This window comes from Acomys russatus, chromosome 7 (assembly GCF_903995435.1).
Source record: "Acomys russatus chromosome 7, mAcoRus1.1, whole genome shotgun sequence".
Lineage (NCBI taxonomy): Eukaryota > Metazoa > Chordata > Mammalia > Rodentia > Muridae > Acomys > Acomys russatus.
In genome coordinates this window covers 34,644,322-34,664,369 of record NC_067143.1, presented here as the reverse complement: position 1 = coordinate 34,664,369, position 20,048 = coordinate 34,644,322, and the positions used below count along the sequence as shown (strand labels likewise).

Genomic DNA, 20,048 nt, shown 5'->3' with positions numbered 1-20,048 from the left:
CATTAAAATATGCTGCTGTATTAAAGTTTTCTTTAGCGTTGTTTTAAGTGATAAATAATATATTCTGAAATGAGATGGTGGTGGTTATTTGTGGTACTTGGGATGGAAAACAAAGCCTCTCTCAAGCTAGGCAAATGCCATACCCATCTCCTCATCTGGTTTCCAGATTTAAAAAAAAAAAATTGTGTTTGGGTCGGGCGTGGTGGTGCACTGGGGAGGTAGAGGCAAGTGGATTGCTGTGAGTTCGAGGCCAGCCTGGTCTACAAAGTGAGTCCAGGACAGCCAAGGTTACACAGAGAAACCCTGTCTCGAAAAACTAAACAACAAAAAAAATATATATATATTTTTTCCTACAATGCCTTGGTAGCCCAGGATGGCGCTGAACTTCTCACTGTCCGTCCGTCTGTCCTAGGATTCCCGAAGAATACTGGGGTTACAAGCCACTCATCCCACTTTGGATTCTAGATTTGGCTTAAAAATTCAACAGTGCTGGTGTGTCCGGTCACAGAAATGGACACCCCACATCACCTCTGTGGATGACAACTGTCCTTTGACAATGACTCTAAAATTTAATCTCAGAAATCCTAAAATGTGATAAAGTTAGTTTTAGAATTGAAGGACGGTGGTTTTACTGTTGCTGTTTCGTTATGTTTTTTTAATGAGGATTAAGACTTAACGCTGGGAGCAGAAAGAAAGAAATGGGTCTCTGAGAGGACAGATGTGTGATGTCGATTTCGCAGACTTCTACAACTCTGAAGAGGTGCCACTAGCCACTTTTCCAGGCCTGCCCCCTCGAGCATAGGCTCGCCCCTCCCCCAGAGGAGGCCCGCCCCGCCCTGTCTGCGGACGGACTTGGAGGCGCCCTGGTAGCGCCTCCGCCTCCGAGCGCCCGGGCAGGCGGAGTTGCGGGTGAAGGGAGGGATGTTTGGGGGGCGGGGGTCCTGATGACGGCATCGGAGCGCGCCGCCTCATCCGGGCGCTGAGCTCGACTGCGGGTCCCGGGACTGCTCTTGCACTCTGGCAGGTGGGTGTGGATCAGGAGTGGGTGGAAGGCGAGGCAGGCGCACCTCCCGCCCCGGAGGCGTCGGAACGACCCCTACCCGTGCTCCCTCGCCTGCCGGGAACTCCTCACTGAGTGGGCCTGATCAGGAGGAGCAGCCTGAGAGGGTCCACGTTTGTAATTACTTTTGCAAACTTTCCGGGAGGGCCTGTTCCCAGCAGCCGATCGCACGGGTGGAGTTGTCAGGGCGCCTTTGAGGCTCCAAGCATTGATTGTGAGGGTGGAGAAGCCAGGACCACACAAAGCTCCGGGGTCTACCTGGGTATTGGAGTGCTGCCAGGCACTATTGCCGCTGTGGACCCAGGCTCCGGCACCTAACTGGGACCGAATGAATGAGCGGTTATACACTCAGAGAGACTAAACAGTAAATACTAAGTCGACAAAGTGCAGAGTGGAGTACGGCGAGCTGTGCAAGAATGTATTAAGGAGGGAGATTGGGGGGTGGGGTGGGTCATCACGGATTACTGGGTAGTGAGTGTCCTGTGCTGGATGCTAGTAACAGAGTTCGAAATAGACAAAGAGGGTTCCTGCTTTCTGTCCGGAAGGCGAATCTGGCAGTTGCATCTGTGTGGTCAATGTCTGATGTGGGCAGCACAAAGCGCCGTCTGTGGTGGTGGTGGGCACAGAGCAGAGCAGCTTCCTTAGCCATGTGGAGAAGGTGGGCCCAACCCAAGCGTGGGTGGATGAAGATGCTTTGGTAACACAGAGGTTGCTGGCCAGAGAGGCGAGGAAAGGCATGGTGTCCAAGGAGACGGGGAAGGTGGGGGAGTCTGCTCTAAGGTTCCTTTATTGTTGTTGGGGTGTAAAAAAGGAGAAAGTCACAACTGTGGTTTTTGAAAGATGTCCCAGGCTGCGGGGTTGGAGAAGGCAGGCAGACTGAGACTCAGAGAGGCGGCTGGCAAAAGTCATAGTCATCCTTTCAGAGTTTCCGTAGCCAGACTGGCTTTGACAACATGATGGAGAGTAGCTGATAACCTCGAGAGATACTTAGGAGAAGGGACTGGCAGAACTGAACGATGGGAACTGGACCTCGTAGGAGCTATTGGCTTCTTTGAAGGAGATGGACAGATGTCAAGCAGTTTCAGTGATGGACAACTGCAGAGACTGGGGTATCAAGCTATAGGGCTTCCCTCCTCCCGCCCCCCCCCCCAGTGGAGGAGGTCAGGAGAAAGTACAGTGTAAGAGGGTATTATGGTTTGTGCGGCAGTTGGGTACCAGGTTGGACAGATGCTCTGAACTTTGACTACCCCTCCCCCGCAGCCTCCCCAAACTCTAGAGCGCATGGTCTGGCCCCTGTAGTACATACAGGCTCTGATAGCAAGGGCATTTCCTTTTCTCTGCAGATCCCAGAGCTGCCCTCCTTCAACATGGGACTGGAGGCCCAACGGCTGTCAGGGGCCGAGGAAGCGCCGGTGAGGGTGGCCCTTCGGGTTCGCCCATTGCTGCCCAAGGAGCTGCTGCACGGTCATCAGAGTTGCCTGCAGGTGGAGCCCGAGCATGGCCGAATCACCCTGGGGCGCAACCGCCGCTTTGGATTCCACGTGGTGCTGGGAGAAGACAGCGGACAAGAGGCTGTGTACCAGGCTTGCGTCCAGCCCCTTCTGGAAGCTTTCTTTGAGGGCTTCAATGCCACCGTCTTTGCCTATGGTCAGACTGGGTCTGGGAAGACGTATACCATGGGGGAGGCCAGTGTGGGTGAGTGAACCTTATTGGGCCCCTTTGATAGCTTTGAGAGGCCTCAAGGTCTTCCTGAATTTCTGCTTTTCTCTCCCCCACTCCCGCCTCCGCCTCCCAAGGCCAGGATGCTGAGGAGGGGTGCAGATTTTTTCTAGACAGATCCATGGTGGGGCCAGCCATGCCACCTGCCTGGGAAAGGCAGGAAGTGGGGAGGGGCTGCGTATGAGTGACTTTCTCAAGATGAGACAAGATGGGTTCTGGAATCGTCGCAAGGGAAGGCCAGAGCAAGTTGGTGTTGTCTCGGGATGCCTCGAAGGGCTAGGGATCTGTTCCAGCTGGAGCCATTGAGATCCCAGCCTCTGCTTCTGGGGAAGACTCTTCTGGCCAATTCCAATGGAAGGAGTTGCCCCCCCTTTTAAGTAACATGAGATATTTTCTCTTAGTGACTGTTTTAGTGCATTAGGGTTCCTGTAGCAACGCTGTGCTGGCGGCTTGTAAACAGAACGTGATTTTCCCCATTCTGGAGGCTCCAAAGACCAAGGTCCAGGTGTCACCAAAACGAAGGGCAGTAGAGAGTTTCCATATAAGCTTACATGGTAGCCTTTTGTCTTTTGAGGCAGGGTCTTGCCATATCTAAGGCTGGCCTGAATTTCACTGTGTAGTTCAGATGGACCTCAGGCTTTTCAACTGTCTGCCTCAGTGTTCGCGAGTGCTAGGATTATAGACATGTACTGTGTACTGCTATACCTGGCTCAAGCTGTTTTGTTTTAATATTGTTTTTTTATATGTATGAGTGTTCAGCCTTCATGTATGTATGTGCACTACACATATGCTTGGTGTCTTCAGAGGCCAGAAGATGCTATCAGCTCCCCTGGAATTAGAGATGGTTGTGAGCCACCATGTGGGTGCTGAAAACCAAACCCTGATCTTCTGCAAAAGAAGTAAGTGGCCTTGACTCCTCAGCAACCTCTCCAGACCTACAGACTTTTTTTTTTAAAAAGATGTATTTATTTATTATGTATACAGTGTTTTGTACCAGAAGAGGGCACCATATCTCATTATAGATGGTTGTGAGCCACCATGTGGTTGCTGGGAATTGAACTCAGGTCCTCTGGATGAACAGTCAGTGCTCTTAACCTCTGAGCCATCTCTCCAGTCCCAAGACTTTTTTTTCCCCAAGAATTCATTTCATTCATGAGGGCTCCAACCAAAAGTTAGTCACCTGTTTCCTAATATTATCACAATAGGGGTAAGGATTTTTAAACACATGAGTTTTAGGGAGACATAATCAGACCACAGCAATTGAAAAGGTGCAATTGTTTATTGTAGAAAATTGCGAGAATGTAGGAGAATACACACACAAAACAGGATGTGTGATAATCACCTTTCTGAGCATCCTAGGGCCTCTGTGACAATGATTGTATTTTATACTTTTTCATGCCATTTTTTGTTTGCCTTTGTCTTTTGGGCCAGGGTTTCTCTGTGTAGTCCTGGCTGTTCTGGAACTCACTCTGTAGACCAGGCTGGTGTCAGAGATCCACCTGCCTCTGCTTCCTAAGTGCTGGGATCAAAGGAGTGAGCCATCATGCTCGACTAAGCAGATATTATTTTATACTCTTTTCTCTCTCATTTTATTTTCTTAATAATACACCATGGGACTGGTGTAGCTCAGTGGTAGAGTTGCTGTCATACTTTACACACACACACAGAACCACACACAAATGAAGAATTTTTTTTCGAGACAGGATTTTTCTGTGTAGACAAATGAATATTTCATAATAAACACTCATGGTATATGCTACACCTGGTGGCATCTAAATTTTCTGACCAAAAAAAAAAAAAAATAAATAAAAAATAAAATATATATATATATATATATATATTACTTTAGTTCTTGACCTAATATGTAGAACCATGAACTTTGAATTGGGGATAGTGATAAAAATCACATATATGATATATATGATGAGGGACATTTATCATTATTCTTTACTTGTGTGTGCACATGTGTGTTGTTATGTATTAAACTGGGGGGCAGTCTCACATCTAGGCAAGTGCTCTAACACTAAGTTACACTCCTAGTCTTTATTTTGTTGGGGGAGGTTCAAGATAGGGTTTCTCTGTGTAGCCCTAGCTGTCCTGGAACTTGCTCTGTAAGTCAGACTGGCCTTGAACTCAGAGATCCACCAGCCTCTGCCTCCTGAGTGCTGGGATTAAAAGTGTGTGCTATCTAGTCTTTCCATCCCCTTTTTGTTTTGTAACTTCTGGCATCCTGCTGTGGATATATTTAAGCAAACTTCCTATGGGAATCTTAGGATGAACACTGTATTTCCCTGAAGCAAATGAGAGTTGTGCCACGGTAGTGACTTACCTGGATTACCAGGGAGTAATCAAGCCCAAGGTATCTGATACTCCATTGGCGTTGTAGTAAGGAGGGTGCATCAGGAAAGCGGTTGATTAAGCCATGAGAGGTTGCTCGTCACCACCCTAGCAGAGGTGGCCTCTCCTTCTTGGCCTCTCCGTGTCTTTTTCCATGCTGCAGCTCCATTCTCAAGCTGGTGGTGGTGGTGGTGGTGGGGGGTGTTGTAGAATACTTGGGCCCCGTTCAGCCCGGGGCACGGGAGCAGGAGATTCTGTGGTGTCTCCCCAGCCTCCCTGCATGAAGATGAGCAGGGCATCATCCCGAGGGCCATGGCTGAGGCCTTCAAGCTCATTGATGAGAATGACCTGCTGGACTGCCTGGTGCATGTATCCTACCTGGAAGTGTACAAGGAAGAGTTCCGAGATCTGCTGGAAGTGGGCACTGCCAGCCGGGACATCCAGCTTCGGGAAGATGATCGAGGAAATGTTGGTGAGAAGTCTTGGGAATCCTCCAACGACTGGGAGGGAGACCATCAGCAAGGAGAGCCTCAATCTTTCCCAAGGGTGGGCTGGCTAGCCTGTCTGGGAAAGACACTTCCTCAGGGGACATCCGGGTCCTGGATAGTTTTGTGTCCTGTCTCCAGTGAGTTCAGTATATGCTTCTGTGTCCAGAGTGAGAAGCATTAAGGTAAGCGTAGGAAAACTGGGACCCTGGGCGTGAGTGGGTGCTTCTGGTTGAAGTCCTGGGTTGTTTTGCTTGTATTCTGGCTGCCTGTAGGGAAGCCGCTCACAGTCTTCTCTTCCCACAGTACTGTGTGGGGTGAAAGAAGTGGACGTGGAAGGCCTGGACGAGGTGCTGAGCCTCCTGGAGATGGGCAACGCTGCGCGGCACACAGGCGCCACACACTTCAACCGCCTCTCCAGCCGCTCACACACGGTCTTCACAGTGACCCTGGAGCAGCGGGGACGGGCTCCTAGCCGCTTGCCTAGACCTGCCGCCGGACACTTGCTGGTCTCTAAATTCCACTTCGTGGACCTGGCAGGCTCTGAGAGGGTTCTTAAGACTGGCAGCACTGGCGAAAGGCTCAAAGAGAGCATCCAGATTAACAGCACCCTGCTGGCCCTTGGCAATGTCATCAGCGCTTTGGGGGACCCCCAGCGCCGCGGGAGCCACATTCCCTACCGCGACTCCAAGATCACCAGGTGAGCTGGCCTATCTCTCTGGGCTCGGGTGAGGTCATGGAGGCCCCCCCCCCCCCCCGCCCCAGGAAGGATGGCTTTGTCCCCAGGCCCACACAGTGCCAAAGCACTGACGCTCATCATCCTCGGTCTCCCAGGATCCTCAAAGATTCTCTGGGAGGGAACGCCAAGACGGTGATGATCGCTTGCGTCAGCCCCTCCTCCTCCGACTTCGATGAGACCCTCAACACCCTCAACTATGCCAGCCGTGCCCAGAACATTCGCAATCGCGCCACGGTCAACTGGAGGCCGGAGGCCGAGCGCTCCCACGACGAACAGGCGGCCGGCGCGCGCGGGCCACCGCGACACCGCTCGGAGACGCGCATCATCCACCGCGGCCGGCGCGCGCCCTGCCCCGCCGTGGGCTCCGGCGCAGCGGCTGCCGGGCTGGGCGCTGAGTGCGCGCACTGCCGGGCCCGCAACAGCGCCGCCTACAGTCTCCTGAGAGAGTTGCAGGCTGAGCCGGGGCTGCCTGGCGCAGCTGCCCGCAAGGTGCGGGACTGGCTGTGCGAGGTGGAGGGCCAGCGCAGCGCCCTAAGCTCCGCCTCCGGGCCCGACAGCGGCATTGAGAGCGCTCCAGCCGAGGACCAGGCGACACAGGGGATCAGCGGGATAAAGGTGGCCCTGGGTTGGACCCGGAATAAGGGTTCAGGGGAGAGAGTTTTAAGCCAGGCAGTCACCTGTTAACAGTCCATTGTCACTGGTGGTGACAAACGTTACTTCCTTAACTTTCCGTAGCCTCTGGATCTATTAAATAAGGATTTTGTAAGATCAGAAGCTGTAATAGGTGCCAAGCACACCGGTAAAGACAGAGATGTTCAGCCTGGCGTGGTGGCGCACACCTTTAAGGCCAGCACTTAGGAGGCAGAATATCTGAGTTCGAGACCAACTTGGTCTACAGAGTCAGTTCAAGGACAGCCAGGACTACACAGAGAAACCCTGTCTCAAAAAACCAAAATAACTAAAATTGTCACCTATGGGGAAAGTGAACATATCATAAATCCAACCCCGTGAGGATGGAAGCATATCGGCGTGAGTTCCAGGCTAGTCTGGCCTACATAGCAATAGCCTAGCTCAAAACAGAGTAATATCAGTGATGAGTAAAGCTTAAAGCATTATTAATAATGGTGGGAGTTGGCCCAAGTCTCTTGTGGAAGGAACCTAAGTCTAGGTGGAGCCAGGAGCACCAAGATTGCAAGGCAGATCTAGGAACAAAGTACAGAGTAGGACTGGGTGAGCTGGGGGGCAAGCCCCACTCCTAAAGCCTTCCTCCTTGCTTGGTAGGGGGAGGAGGGGGCCCAGCAGCTGTTGACCCTGCAGAGCCAGGTGGCCCGGCTGGAGGAGGAGAATCGGGACTTTCTGGCCGCGTTGGAGGATGCCATGGAGCAGTACAAGCTGCAGGTAGGATGCCCCTTCTGCAGACCAGGAAGGCTTTCGGGGGGAGGGGGAGGTCGGGAGGATTTCCAGAATGGAAGGGATTTGGTTGGAATGGAGAACTGGGGCAAGGGCAGCTGGTGGAAGGCTGTGTAGAGATGTGTGGCACCCAGCATGAACAGAATTATGGAGGTGAGGGACAGAACAATGAAGGGAATATTCCGGAAGCCGTGTCCGGTACCTTTGCTTTTGCATAAGTGAACATGTGGTTGGAGTTGGCATCTGAGGGCAGCAGGATGCTACCTGCGAGCCTGCTGACCAGATCAGCATGATGCTTGGCTCTCTGGTGTCGGGGGTGGTATGCAGACACGGTGGGGATGTGATGACCATTGGACGGGATAAGATGAGGGCTCACGTCAGAACCAGTGTACTGTGTGTTATTCATACAGAAAGGGTCAGTGGTACCCAAACTTTTCAGTTTCATCCTAGAAGGTGGGATGGTCATAGATTCCTTCTTCAGTTTCTTATACTTACGCCGGTCAGCAAACATCCTTGCCTTTGGCATCCACGTCCCCGTCAGCACCTGGACTGTATCTTGTAGAGTGACCGCCTGCGGGAACAGCAGGAAGAGATGGTGGAACTTCGGCTACGGCTTGAGCTGGCGAGGCCTGGCTGGGGAGCGTCGGGACTCCTGCAGGGCTTGCCTCCTGGTTCCTTTGTGCCCCGACCTCACACTGCCCCCCTGGGAGGTGCACACACTCACATGGTGGCCATGGTGCCCCCTGCTTGTCTTCCTGGAGAAGATGTTAGCTCTGAGCAGGTGAGGCGGTTGGTGAGGCTGGGGCAGGGCCAGGGCAGCAGTGGGGGATGCATCCCTTGTTTATGCTTTCATGGGACCAGCTGTGAGAAGATTCCTATTTTAGGGGGGTCCCTAGAGAACTAGCCCAAATATGTGAGGCTGTGGGGCCTCTCAGAAGTGTTCAGGCCCAACTGAGCATCTTGAGTCTGCTGGAGATTACTTAGAGTGATGGCAAGGTGGCACCCTTGCACATCTGAGGACGGAACTTTTACCATACCATCTGGGGGCAGTTCTGCAGGCTCACTCTTCCACAAGCTCTGCTCTGTTTCCCCAAGGTTTGGTCCCCTGCTTGTAGGTTCTACGCTTGGGATCTTTTGGACAAAGTCGAGCCCTGTGCCACTTCAGAACTCTAGGTGACCTCAGTCATGCAGTGGCAGAGAGCTTGGGCTGGTGGGAGTATGCCATGTGTCCATCATTCTGGCAGGGTGTCAATGGTGACATAAGCTGCCTACTAGAAAAGGACAGGTTGTCACGCAAGGAGAGCCAGATGCCAGGGGAATCTCCCTGAGGGTGAGAATACTTCCCAGTGTGTCCCTTGACAGACCTTGAGGGTGAAGATAGGTGTGGAGGAAGTTGAGGAGAGGAGGGTGTGCAGGGCAGGGCACGCTTCAGCAATGGCTGTGGGAAATGGGTTGGAGGATGCCCTGCAAACATTCTTGTCCTGAGCCCCTGACGTTCCCCTCGCAGGTGACAATTGGCAGGGAAGTCAAGGGAGAGGCCCAGGTGGACAAGCCGGGAAGTGGCTCTTCCACCACCTCTGAGGAGGAAGGGGAGGAGGAGGAGGAGGAAGAAGAGGAGCCACCCAGGCGGACCTTGTACCTGCGCAGGTGAGGGAGACCCAGGGTTGAGTCCAAAGGATCATCTCAGACCTACTCTAGGCTGTAGGAGCATTCTCCCAGCAGTAGTATGAAGGCCTCTCGCATCCCAAGATGCTCTTGCCTGTTTCATACTCACCAACTCTTGCAGGTCTGTGAGCTCTGAGTGCGGAAGTTTCACTGGGCAGCTGGGTCAAGAAGTGCCCAGACTTCCTTCCTGGTGCTCAGTTTCCAAGATGATCCTCGGTACCTGCAGCTTCTTGGCATCTTCAAAAGTCTGCCCCCTGGGTTTTGGCTCCTTTCTGCCTCATCTCTATCCAGAGCTGCATTGATCCTGGGGCCTCTCTTCTTTCCTCCAGGTCAAAGAGGTGACTGGCCTGGGTCAGGGTCTAGGAAATGGTACTGACTCCCGCTTCTGCCTTCCAGAAATGGGATCAGCAACTGGAGTCAGAGAGCAGGGGTGCGTCCGGGGAGCCCACCAGACAGGAAGGGCCCAGAGGTCTGCTTAGAAGAGCCAGCTGCTGCTATGTCGGCACCACGAGGTAAACTGGGTGGGGAGCAACCCAAGGGAGCCCCTCCACACCACTCCTCTGCCTCCTCCACGCTCAGTCAGGGTGTTGCTGATCCTGACAATCTGCATGTTGTAGCAGTTGGTGGTGGCAAAGTCCCAGTCCAGACCCACCAGACGCCGGCTGCCATGGCCTCTGAGTGGCGGCTGGCCCAGGCGCAGCAGAAGATCCGGGAACTGGCCATCAACATCCGCATGAAGGAGGAGCTCATTGGAGAGTTGGTCCGCACAGGTCAGTGGTGGCACTGAGGTGGGCTCCTCCTCAGGGTGGGCTCCCACTTGGCATTCCTCCAGCGCTGCTTTGGCAAGGGCTCAGCAGTGTCCCGCTTAGCAGCACAGGCCACAGGGCCTAGGTTTGGGGTCTAGCTCAGCCTCTTCTAGCTGTGTGACTGTCAGCAAGTATCCTAACTCCTCTGACTGTTCTCTCTTGTCTGAAGGGAATAGTCCCTATGCCTACTCCATAGGATGGCTGTGGAGGTGAAGCGAGTAAATTCTGGTGGCGTGCTTTGACTATCCCGGTGTGGGCAGAGCTCATTTACGGACTCTGCTATGCGGGAGGTATTGTGCCGGGACTGGTAACTCTCCGTCCTCGTTATGCAGTGTAAATGAGAACCCAGTACCCAAGACTGTGCTGCATCTGAGACCGTGATGAGCAGAGGAACTGGGACAACGCTAATGGTGGCCATTGGATAGATTTTTTTTTTTTTTTTTTTTTTTTTTTTTTTTTTTTTTTTTAGACAGGCTATCCTGAACTCACTTTGTAGACCAGGCTGGCCTCAAACTCACAGTGATCCACCTACCTCTGCCTCCCGAGTGCTGGGAGGATTAAAGGCGTGCACCATCACTTAGGACATTAGGCTTGATGGCAGGTGCCTTTATCCCCTGAGCCAATTTGCCTGCCTGTTTGAACGTCTTTAAGAGTTGTGATTATTAAAATAAGTTTGTTTTTCAAACTTTCAAACAGATTGTTGAAAAGAAAGAATAGTACACAGGTCGTTATCGGGCATGAGCAGTCACGAAGAATGCCCACCGTGATCTCGGGGCCCATTTCTCTTTGCTGATATGTTTTGAAGCAAATCCCAGTTACTGTCTCCTTTCACTTGTCTTCTAATAGCCTCTCATAAAAGCCAAACCAAACCAAACCAAACCAAACCAAACCAAACCCCTCTTGGACCTTTTCCCGTCTAACCACCATGCCATGTTCTTGTTGTTTTCTTGTCTTTTCTTGATTGTGTTTATTTGCTTATTTGGTGCTGTGCAGCCAACACTGGCCTCGAACTCTTGACTCTCCTGCCTCCACTTCCCAAGTACTGGGATTACAGGCACACACTGGCTTGTTCTATGTTTGGTGCTGGGGCTGAAGCTGCAGACTCCCCTCTGCATGTTAGGATCTCCCCTTCTCTTAGTACCCAGAGCCTTGGCACTGTCCCTTGATGACCCAACAGTGGTTTTGTTTAGCCTCATCAGCTTGAGTCAGCCTCCGGTACCTGGGCCCTGCGCATGCTCAGTTGCCTTCATAGGCCTCTGAGGTTTCCCTTATCTTAGCTCTTGAGTTATCCTGTCAGGGTTTGTCTGTTTCCTCCCTTCAGTGGTGTTTGGCTTTTCCCTCTGCCCTTCATATTTCTTGTAGATTGAAGCAGGTTCAGGGTATATGTTGATTTTTGTCATGTGTTACATAAAGATAAAGTTTGATAATTCGGGTCACTCTTGTGGGCAAAACTCATTTAAAAAGTGAGTAAGGGGGATGGGAGTGGTGGTGCATGAATTTAATCCCAGCACTCAGAAGGCAAATGCATGTGGATCTCTGAGTTTAAGGCCAGCCTGGTCTACCGTGAATTCTGGACAGCTAGGAGCAGGGTGGGGTGAGGGGGTGATTGAGTGAATTTAAGATGCTGGTGTGAAGGCTTGACAGAACCCATGCAGTGTTCCAGACTGATAGGGCCTGGGAAACAAAACCGAGGGGAGGAACAGGGGCCTTCATCTGGGAGGGGTCTGCCCGTGCCACTGTAGCCAAAACTTTCTTCCAGGGAAGGCGGCCCAAGCCCTAAACCGCCAGCACAGCCAGCGCATCCGTGAGCTGGAGCAGGAGGCGGAGCGTGTGCGGGCGGAGCTGTGTGAAGGGCAGAGGCAGCTTCGTGAGCTGGAGGGCAGGGAGCCTCAGGATGCCAGCGAGAGGTCCAGGCTTCAGGAATTCCGCAAGAGAGTGGCTGCAGCCCAAAGCCAGGTGCAGGTCAGTGTTGGGGTTCCCAGCGGGGATCCCTGAGAACAGGATTGTGGGTGTGTCATCTATTTGCTTGGCTCCTCCCATTCAGCCTTAGCTGTGGCAGTCACTTCTCCTGGCCTCTAGGCGGCGTCATAGGTTAGCTGGAATCAGTTTAGCTTTCAACACAGCAGAAGTAGGGTTGACTGCTGCCTGCTGACCATTGGAGGGTGGCCGGCTAAAAAAAATCTCCTTTAGCCCACAGTACCTCCTCTCCGTGCATCCATAATCCCAGCTTGCTCTTCACTTACTTTCCATCCTCTATTTGTCAGGGTATGAGCCCACCTCCTTAATTTAGCGGTTTGTGTTGTTTTGTTTTGTTTGTTGTTGTTCTGGGAATGAAACCTAAGGCCTTGACTGTACTAGGAAAGTGCCCGCACTGAGGACGTACATCCCCAAGGCCTGGCTGCCTTTTATCAGATAGATGAGTGTTCGTGTGCCTGTGTGCCCACCTTCCACCCCCTTGAGCACTTCATCTACGTTTGCTAGTGCAGCTAGCGCAGAAGAATCCCATAGGTAGGAGGGGTGCCAGCGCCTCTCACGCCGGAGGCTGTATACCCAAGCTCAGGATCTCTGCGAGGCTGCCTTTTCCCGCCCTCTGCGTGCATGTCTACCTTTGCTGTGCTCCTGTGTTCTTGGTGTTTCTAGGGTGCCTGCTCTACTAGGTTAGGGTCACCATTAGGATTTCTCTTAAGCTTAAAGGCTTCTCTAAAGGGCGCCGATCTCTGAATGCAGTCACGTTAGGGGTGGGTTAGGAGGGTGGGAAAGGCAGTTCAGCCCCTGATCCTGCGCGTCATAGCTCTTACCAATCCAGCGGATCCCGGCTGCCCCCCCCTCCGCCCACCTACTGCCTTTCTACCCACCTGCCTCCTCCCTGCCCGCCGTCTACTGCCTTTCTGCCCACCTTCCTCCTGCCTTTCTCAATTCCAGCCCAAGAGATGATCTGGTGAAATGGTTGAGAATATGAGCTGGGGAACCTGACTGGGAAACCGGCTTTTTTTTTTTTTTTTTAAATGTGCAACACGTGTGTGCTTGTACCTGTGGGAGCTGGGAGGGGGCATCAGATCCTTTGGAACTGGAGTTATTGTGGGTTGTGAGCCCAGGTAGGTGCTGGGAACCTAACCCAGGTCCTCTGCAAAGAGCAGCAAGTGCTCTTAACCTCTGAGCCATCTCTCCAGCCCCTAGCTGTAGGCTCTTGATCCACTTCCCTAACCTCTTTGTGCCTGCTTCCTAATCTGTAAAGTGGGAATGATAGTAGTCATTTTAATTTTTATTACAATTTCCTTATTTGTGTGTGTGTCTATGTGAAGGTTGCCATAGTGTGTGTGTGTGTGTGTGTGTGTGTGTGTGTAGGTCAGAGGACACCATTTGGAGTTGGTTCTCTCCTTCTCCCATGCAGGTCCCAGGGATCAAACTCAGCTCAGTCACTGGGCTTGGCAACAAGCACCTTTACCCACTGAACTATTTTGCCAGCCCAGTAGGCAGACTTTTCATAGGTTTGTTAGATCCGTTACTGTGACCAAAGCATGTAGCATAGTCCACCCAATGAACAAAGTTATCGTAGCTACTGCTGTTAGTATTCTGTTGCCATTGTTTCCTTTCCTTGTGCCCTGTTTACCCATCCGTTGGCCCTGCCCACCCTTGATAAGTGCCAAGCACTGTGCCAGGCTCCTATAACCCCTGTTCATAGCCCCGTGGCTGCTGTGTGGGTCCCAGGTACTGAAGGAGAAGAAGCAGGCAACAGAGCGGCTGGTGTCGCTGTCGGCTCAGAGTGAGACGCGGCTACAGGAGCTGGAGAGGAATGTGCAGCTCATGCGGCGACAGCAGGGGCAGCTGCAGAGGCGGCTCCGAGAGGAGACAGAGCAGAAGCGGCGTCTAGAGACAGAGATGAACAAGCGGCAGCATCGTGTCAAGGTCAGGCTCTGGCTGGTCCAGGGAGGGGGCCGTCCTGTTCTTGCTACATGATCTTAGCAACAGGTGACTGCGGGGCTCTCCAAGTGTGGTTTATCTTCTATGAAGAGCTTATAGGAAACTTGAGGGTGTGGGCACGTCATGGCCTTGTCCCCTAGGCCTTCTCCCCCACCTCGTTTCCTCCTCCCTCAGGAGCTGGAACTGAAGCATGAGCAACAGCAAAAGATCCTGAAAATCAAGACAGAAGAGATCGCAGCCTTCCAGAGGAAGAGGCGTAGTGGCAGCAATGGCTCTGTGGTCAGCCTGGAGCAGCAGCAGGTATGGCTGGGCTGAGCCTGTGTCCCAGTGAGATTGGCAAGCTGGGTGACCTGTTCATTGCCAAGGACCCCTGGGGATTTGCTGTGGGATCTGCTGCTCTCCATGGGACCTTGGGTGACCTCAGCTAGAGTCAGGTACTGAGGTTTCTGCTTCCCTTGCTGTCTCTCAGAAGATTGAGGAGCAGAAGAAGTGGCTGGACCAGGAGATGGAAAAGGTGCTGCAGCAGCGGCGGGCGCTGGAGGAGTTGGGAGAGGAGCTCCACAAGCGGGAGGTCATCCTAGCCAAGAAGGAGGCTTTGATGCAGGAGAAGACGGGGCTAGAGAGCAAGCGCCTGAGGTCCAGCCAGGTGAGGCCCTGCCACAAGATTCCTGGCCAGGTGAGGCCCTGCAGGGCAGGGTGTAGGTAGGTGAGGTTCTTGCCTAGTAAGACAGGAAGCTTTGCCCTTCCGGCTGTATCCTATGGATTTAGGCTGTTTATGACATAAGAACTAATGTATGGGGGCTTTGGTACCCATCCCATAGTCCATTTCACATTTTGCAAACATCACTTTGGGGCCCACGTAAGCAAATGAGGAACAGGTGTAGTAAGTGGTATGACCAACAAGATTCTCTTGGAGGAGGTAGGCTGTGGGTCTATTTGCACCAGGCATGGTTACTTCTCTCTCTCTCTCTCTCTCTCTCTCTCTCTCTCTCTCTCTCTCTCTCTCTCTCTCGTTTTTCGAGACAGGGTTTCTCTGTAAACAGCCTTGGCTATCCTGGACTCCCTTTGTAGACCAGGCTGGCCTCGAACTCACAGTGATCCACCTGCCTCTGCCTCCTGAGTGCTGGGATTAAAGGTGTGCGCCACCACGCCCGGCTTGGTTACGTTCTCTTTGATAGGAAGTCCAGTCAGAATATGGCCAAGAGAATTAGTGGGACCATGTCACCCTCAAACTCAGGACCGTTCTAGTCCAGGTGCTTGAGCCAGAATTGCTGAAGGTAGGTACTCAGACCAGGATCCCTGTCACTGCCATCATGGAACACAAGAGCTCCGAGGCCCAGGGGTTGCCAGGTGAACTATATTATCCCTTGGACACAAGCACCCTTGCTTCCTGCCACACCTGCAGCCAGGAAGGGCCAGATTTTCCCATAGTCCCATCACTCTCCAGCTCATGGATAGTGTCCCGCACACTAGCTCTGCCTTGTCTCTGTCATCCTTTCTTAACATTAAAGCCTTTTTCTCTGCTTGCATTATGCTCCTCCTCTGGGCCACTTCTGGCCCTTTAAAGGGCCCTGACCCTTGAGCAACATCTGGGTAACAGGTAGGCCAGGGACGGGCCATGTCCTCCTCAGCATCCAGTGAGCAGGATGGGCTTTCTGTCCTCTGTGAGGACAGTGGCTGCTCCTTCTCTGACACACTGGGGGTGCTGCCTCAGGCCCTAAATGAGGACATCGTGCGCGTGTCCAGCCGTCTAGAACACCTGGAGAAGGAGCTCTCTGAGAAGAGCGGCCAGCTGCGGCAAGGCAGTGCCCAGAACCAGCAGCAGATCCGAGGGGAGATAGACACCCTGCGCCAGGAGAAGGACTCGCTGCTGAAGCAACGCCTGGAGATCGACAGCAAGCTGAGGCAGGGGAGCCTGTTGTCACCTGAGGTAGGCCCACTGGGTGGCCACCCAGCTCCGTACCCGTGCGTACCCGTACCCATTTGTCCTTCAACCACCCTCTGTCCCCCGTCAGTGCTGGTCTTGTTGCTTTAGGACACAGCACCATATGGGTGTTAAGTTTTGGAAGGTAGAGTGAGATTGTGCCTTCCGTCCCCTTGATGGATATGGGACTGTGTGGACTTCTCAGTTCCCTTCCAGTGGAACTAGACACCTGTACTGTGCTGTATACAAAGCATTCTTCCTTCAGAGAAAGCCTGCACTGCATAAACTTGCCCTTGGTTTTCTGGGGTCTTAGACAGACCCAGCTCAGCTCCCCAAGTTTACCCTGAAGGGGTCAAGCATTTGAGAACAGCCTCACAGCATTGTACCTTTCATGCTATGTCAGGCTGTGACTAAGCGTCCCTGTTGCTGCTGCAGGGAGGGACCCTGAATATCAAGACAGTCTCAGGCTAAGGGGACACTGAAGGCTCAATTGTGTCTACCCAGGACTCTGTTGTTCAGGAAGTCTGGTACCGCTCCTCCATGAGAGCCTCTGTTCCTGCAGGAGGAGAGGACACTGTTCCAGCTGGATGAAGCCATTGAGGCCCTGGACGCTGCCATCGAGTACAAGAATGAGGCGATCACGTGCCGCCAGCGGGTGCTGCGGGCTTCGGCCTCCCTGCTGTCCCAGTGTGAGATGAATCTCATGGCCAAGCTCAGCTACCTCTCCTCCTCGGAGACCAGAGCCCTGCTGTGCAAGTATTTTGACAAGGTGGATTACCAACACGTGCTCCTTTGCTGCCACCTCCTTTAGCTTGGAGAGTCTGCTGGTGACTCCAATAAATGTGTCCCTTCCTCCCAGATGAGGGGACAGGGTCACCTCCACTCTCTTTAAAGCCATCTAGAGGAAGCTAAGACTCAGTTTCTTCCTGCTTCTGGTCTGAAGACCCTGGCCTACATTAATGGAATTTCAGGAGTGGTTTGTTTTGCTCCTAGGGACATGTCTGGAGGTATTTTTGCCATGGTGGTCGGGGGTAGAGGCCAGGGATCTTGCTAAAAGTTATTTAATAGACAAGACCCACAACCAGGAATCACGCAGTTCCAAATGCCTTATTCTTTAGTCGAGAAATCCTTGTCTGGAGTGCAATTCTATGGTTCCACTGTCCAGCAGCTCAGTACCGTGTGGTGGGAAAGGGTTTGTGGACAAGTTCTACCTGGAGAGCCAGCTAACTGTTGGGTGCTTACTGTCTAGCCCACTGTGTCAGCGGCAGGAGAGATCTGGGCAATTTCCTTGTCACATTTACCAACTGGCTGGGGGGAAGACACTGTTGTCATAGCTGAGCCTGGCTGGTCTTGGGACAGGTGGTGACACTCCGAGAGGAGCAACACCAGCAACAGATTGCATTCTCGGAGCTGGAGATGCAGCTGGAGGAGCAGCAGCGGCTGGTGTATTGGCTGGAGGTGGCACTGGAGCGGCAGCGCCTGGAGATGGACCGCCAGCTGACGCTGCAGCAGAAGGAGCACGAGCAGAATGTGCAGCTGCTCCTGCAGCAGGGTCGAGGTGAGGGCTGGGGCTGGGCCTGCTCTGCCCATAACCCTGGCTGTCCCAGGCCCAAGGTGCTACCTGTCCTGCCCGCAGCCCCTCAACCGCTTCTATCTTTCAACGCCAGACCACCTTGGTGAGGGGTTAGCAGACAGCAAGAGGCAATATGAGGCCCGGATTCAAGCTCTGGAGAAGGAACTGGGCCGACACATGTGGATAAACCAGGAGCTCAAACAGAAGCTCAGCGCAGGAAACAGCACAGGCCAGAGCCGGGGTAAACACTGGTGCCCAGTTTGGGTCTGCACTACTGGGAAGTCAGAGGAATCGAGCCCCAAAGATGACCTGGAGCTCCTGGTTCTGGGCTCACAGGCCTGTGCTGCCACACCCAGATATCTCATGTGTAATTTTATTGGCTCATTTCAAGTTGCTTATTGTTCAGGGGCATTGGGAAGCTGGGTTTGGGGACACCTCTGCCTACCTCCATGTGTGACAAAGGCACTCTTCCACGACAGGTGGTGAGAGGAGAAGCCTGTGCCTGGAAAACAGACAAAGCCTTGGAAATGAAGATGGCCTCCACCCAGCAGCTCCTGATCCTCTCTGGCAGCCTTCCCTTCTGGACGGGGCACCGCGTGCCTGGGATGAAACCCGGGACTTGGTCCATGCCCCACTACCCCTGACATGGAAACGCTCGAGCTTGTGCAGTGAGCAGGGCTCTTCAGAGGAACTGAGGGCCCGGGAAACGACTGAACCCCCAGTAGGGCGGGTGCTGCCTGTGGGTGAAGTGGGCGTCTCCTGGAACTTTGGACCTTGGCCTAAGCCCCGGTGGGAACCCCGGAGAACCAGCCCAGGGATGATTGATGTCAGGAAAAACCCCTTGTAGGCCCTTGGTCAAGCCCTGCCCTTCAGATTGCAGTCAGTCCTGCTGAGAGGAGAGAGTGCCTGCTTTGCTTCTGTGAAGGACAGTCCTTGCCTCACACTCTAAATCCAGAGTCTCATCTTTATACCAACTAGAGTCAGCAAATTGGGACCATAGCCAAAAGAATTGGAATTTCCCCACTATGGTACTTAGCAGTCTTTTTCCTTTTTAAAAGACATGCAAATTCTTCTACTCACTTCCTTTAAGCTGTAGCACCTGACTGCTACCTTTTTCATTTGTGGGACAATTCTGGCTTTAAGCCTGCATGCCCAGAGTTCTGGAGGCCATGCAAGGCTTGTCACAAAACGGTCAGTGGCAACACGGTTACAGCTTCACTGGTCTTATGTAGATGGGAGAACTGGGAAAGTCATTAACATTTTTAGAATTTTTAAAAATATCATTTAATAATAAACAAGAGTAATCTCATTATGGCTTACATCTTAAATATGTCCCCAAGGACTCTTGAAGGTTGGTTCTCAGCTGGGAGGCAGTGGAGCCTATCAGAGTTGAGGTATGTTAGAGATTAGGTTATTGGAGAGCATCCTTGAAGGGCATATTGGAGTCCTGTCCCTCTCTACTTCCTGGCTGCCTCACTGTCTGTGCACGGGCCCCAAGTCAGAGCAAATAACTATGAACTTAGAGCTCTGAAACTCTGAGCCAAGTTGAAGCCCTTTCTTCTTTACTCATCAGTGGCACTGGGAATCGAACCCAGGCAAGCAGCCCAGGCTGCCTTCTCTTCCTTTTTAGTTAATTACCTCAACCACAGAAAGCAAACACATCTCTGAAAAGAAAAATGAGAGTTTTCACTTCAAATCTGACAAGAGGAAGAACAACCTGGGCTACAACAGGGTTGAACCTTCTGGAAAGACTGAGAAGGTACCACATCTGCTCTCACTGCAAATGAGGCCGCTGTCAAGACTCCACAGCAAGTTGGTTTAGTTGGCTACAGGTCAACACACATGCCAAGCACATACCAGGCTAAGATTGTCATGAGGTACCTGGCTCTCAGGACAGACCCTGTAATGTGATCACCCTGGACCACGGTCAGTTACTCCTAGGCAAAAATGCTGAGTGCTAAGTAGCCAGGATGACTTTGTTACCTCGCTTCTTGCTGTTGTCTTTCACATACAGGTCTTAGCTTATGAAGTACTACTTGTGTCAAAGAACTCAAACCTTATGGCAAGCACCTCAAGAGACTATGTCAAGGGTTCTTTTTTCCATTTCACAGTGTAGCAGTGGTCCTCTGAATCCCCAAGGTTATGGTATAGAGGCCTGGGATGGGATCTTTGCTCGGTGTCTAATCTCCCGGGCTGTCTGAGTTATAGTACCAGCTACCCTGTAGCACAACAGATTCCCAACTTTCCCTAAAAGGTTTGGCCTGGCCTCAGATGAAGTCCATGAGAGGAATCTAAAGACCACAAGGCATTCCAGTGGTAATCTGACAATGCCTGTGGGGAAAAAGGTTTAAGGTCCTTAATGTCTTTTTGTTGTTTTTGAGATAGGGTTTCATATAGCCCAGGCTGCTC

At 52.4% G+C, this 20,048-nt stretch overlaps 1 protein-coding gene across 1 annotated transcript; it reads left to right on the top strand.

Annotated features, from left to right (window-relative positions):
* The first annotated feature begins 891 nt into the window (after positions 1-891).
* On the top strand, positions 892-18,504 carry Kif7 (kinesin family member 7). Its single transcript, XM_051148763.1, has 19 exons — positions 892-1,024; positions 2,404-2,755; positions 5,388-5,588; positions 5,908-6,301; positions 6,436-6,955; positions 7,622-7,738; positions 8,313-8,531; positions 9,237-9,397; positions 9,812-9,927; positions 10,033-10,185; positions 11,981-12,183; positions 13,930-14,127; positions 14,317-14,442; positions 14,612-14,788; positions 15,857-16,072; positions 16,629-16,835; positions 17,426-17,624; positions 17,734-17,880; positions 18,119-18,504. The coding sequence occupies exons 2-19, from the start codon at positions 2,428-2,430 to the stop codon at positions 18,484-18,486; spliced, it is 4,050 nt and encodes a 1,349-aa protein (XP_051004720.1). The 5' UTR covers positions 892-1,024; positions 2,404-2,427; the 3' UTR covers positions 18,487-18,504.
* Positions 18,505-20,048: the final 1,544 nt, after the last annotated feature.

What these genes read in the sequence shown, in the direction of transcription:
- Kif7 (XM_051148763.1), top strand. Translation starts at nt 2,428, where the DNA reads ATGGGACTGGAGGCCCAACGGCTGTCAGGGGCCGAGGAAGCGCCGGTG. An exon ending in AGGGGATCAGCGGGATAAAG is followed by an intron (nt 6,956 to 7,621) that starts GTGGCCCTGGGT and finishes CTTGCTTGGTAG; the next exon opens with GGGGAGGAGGGGGCCCAGCA. An exon ending in GGAGCCTGTTGTCACCTGAG is followed by an intron (nt 16,073 to 16,628) that starts GTAGGCCCACTG and finishes CTGTTCCTGCAG; the next exon opens with GAGGAGAGGACACTGTTCCA.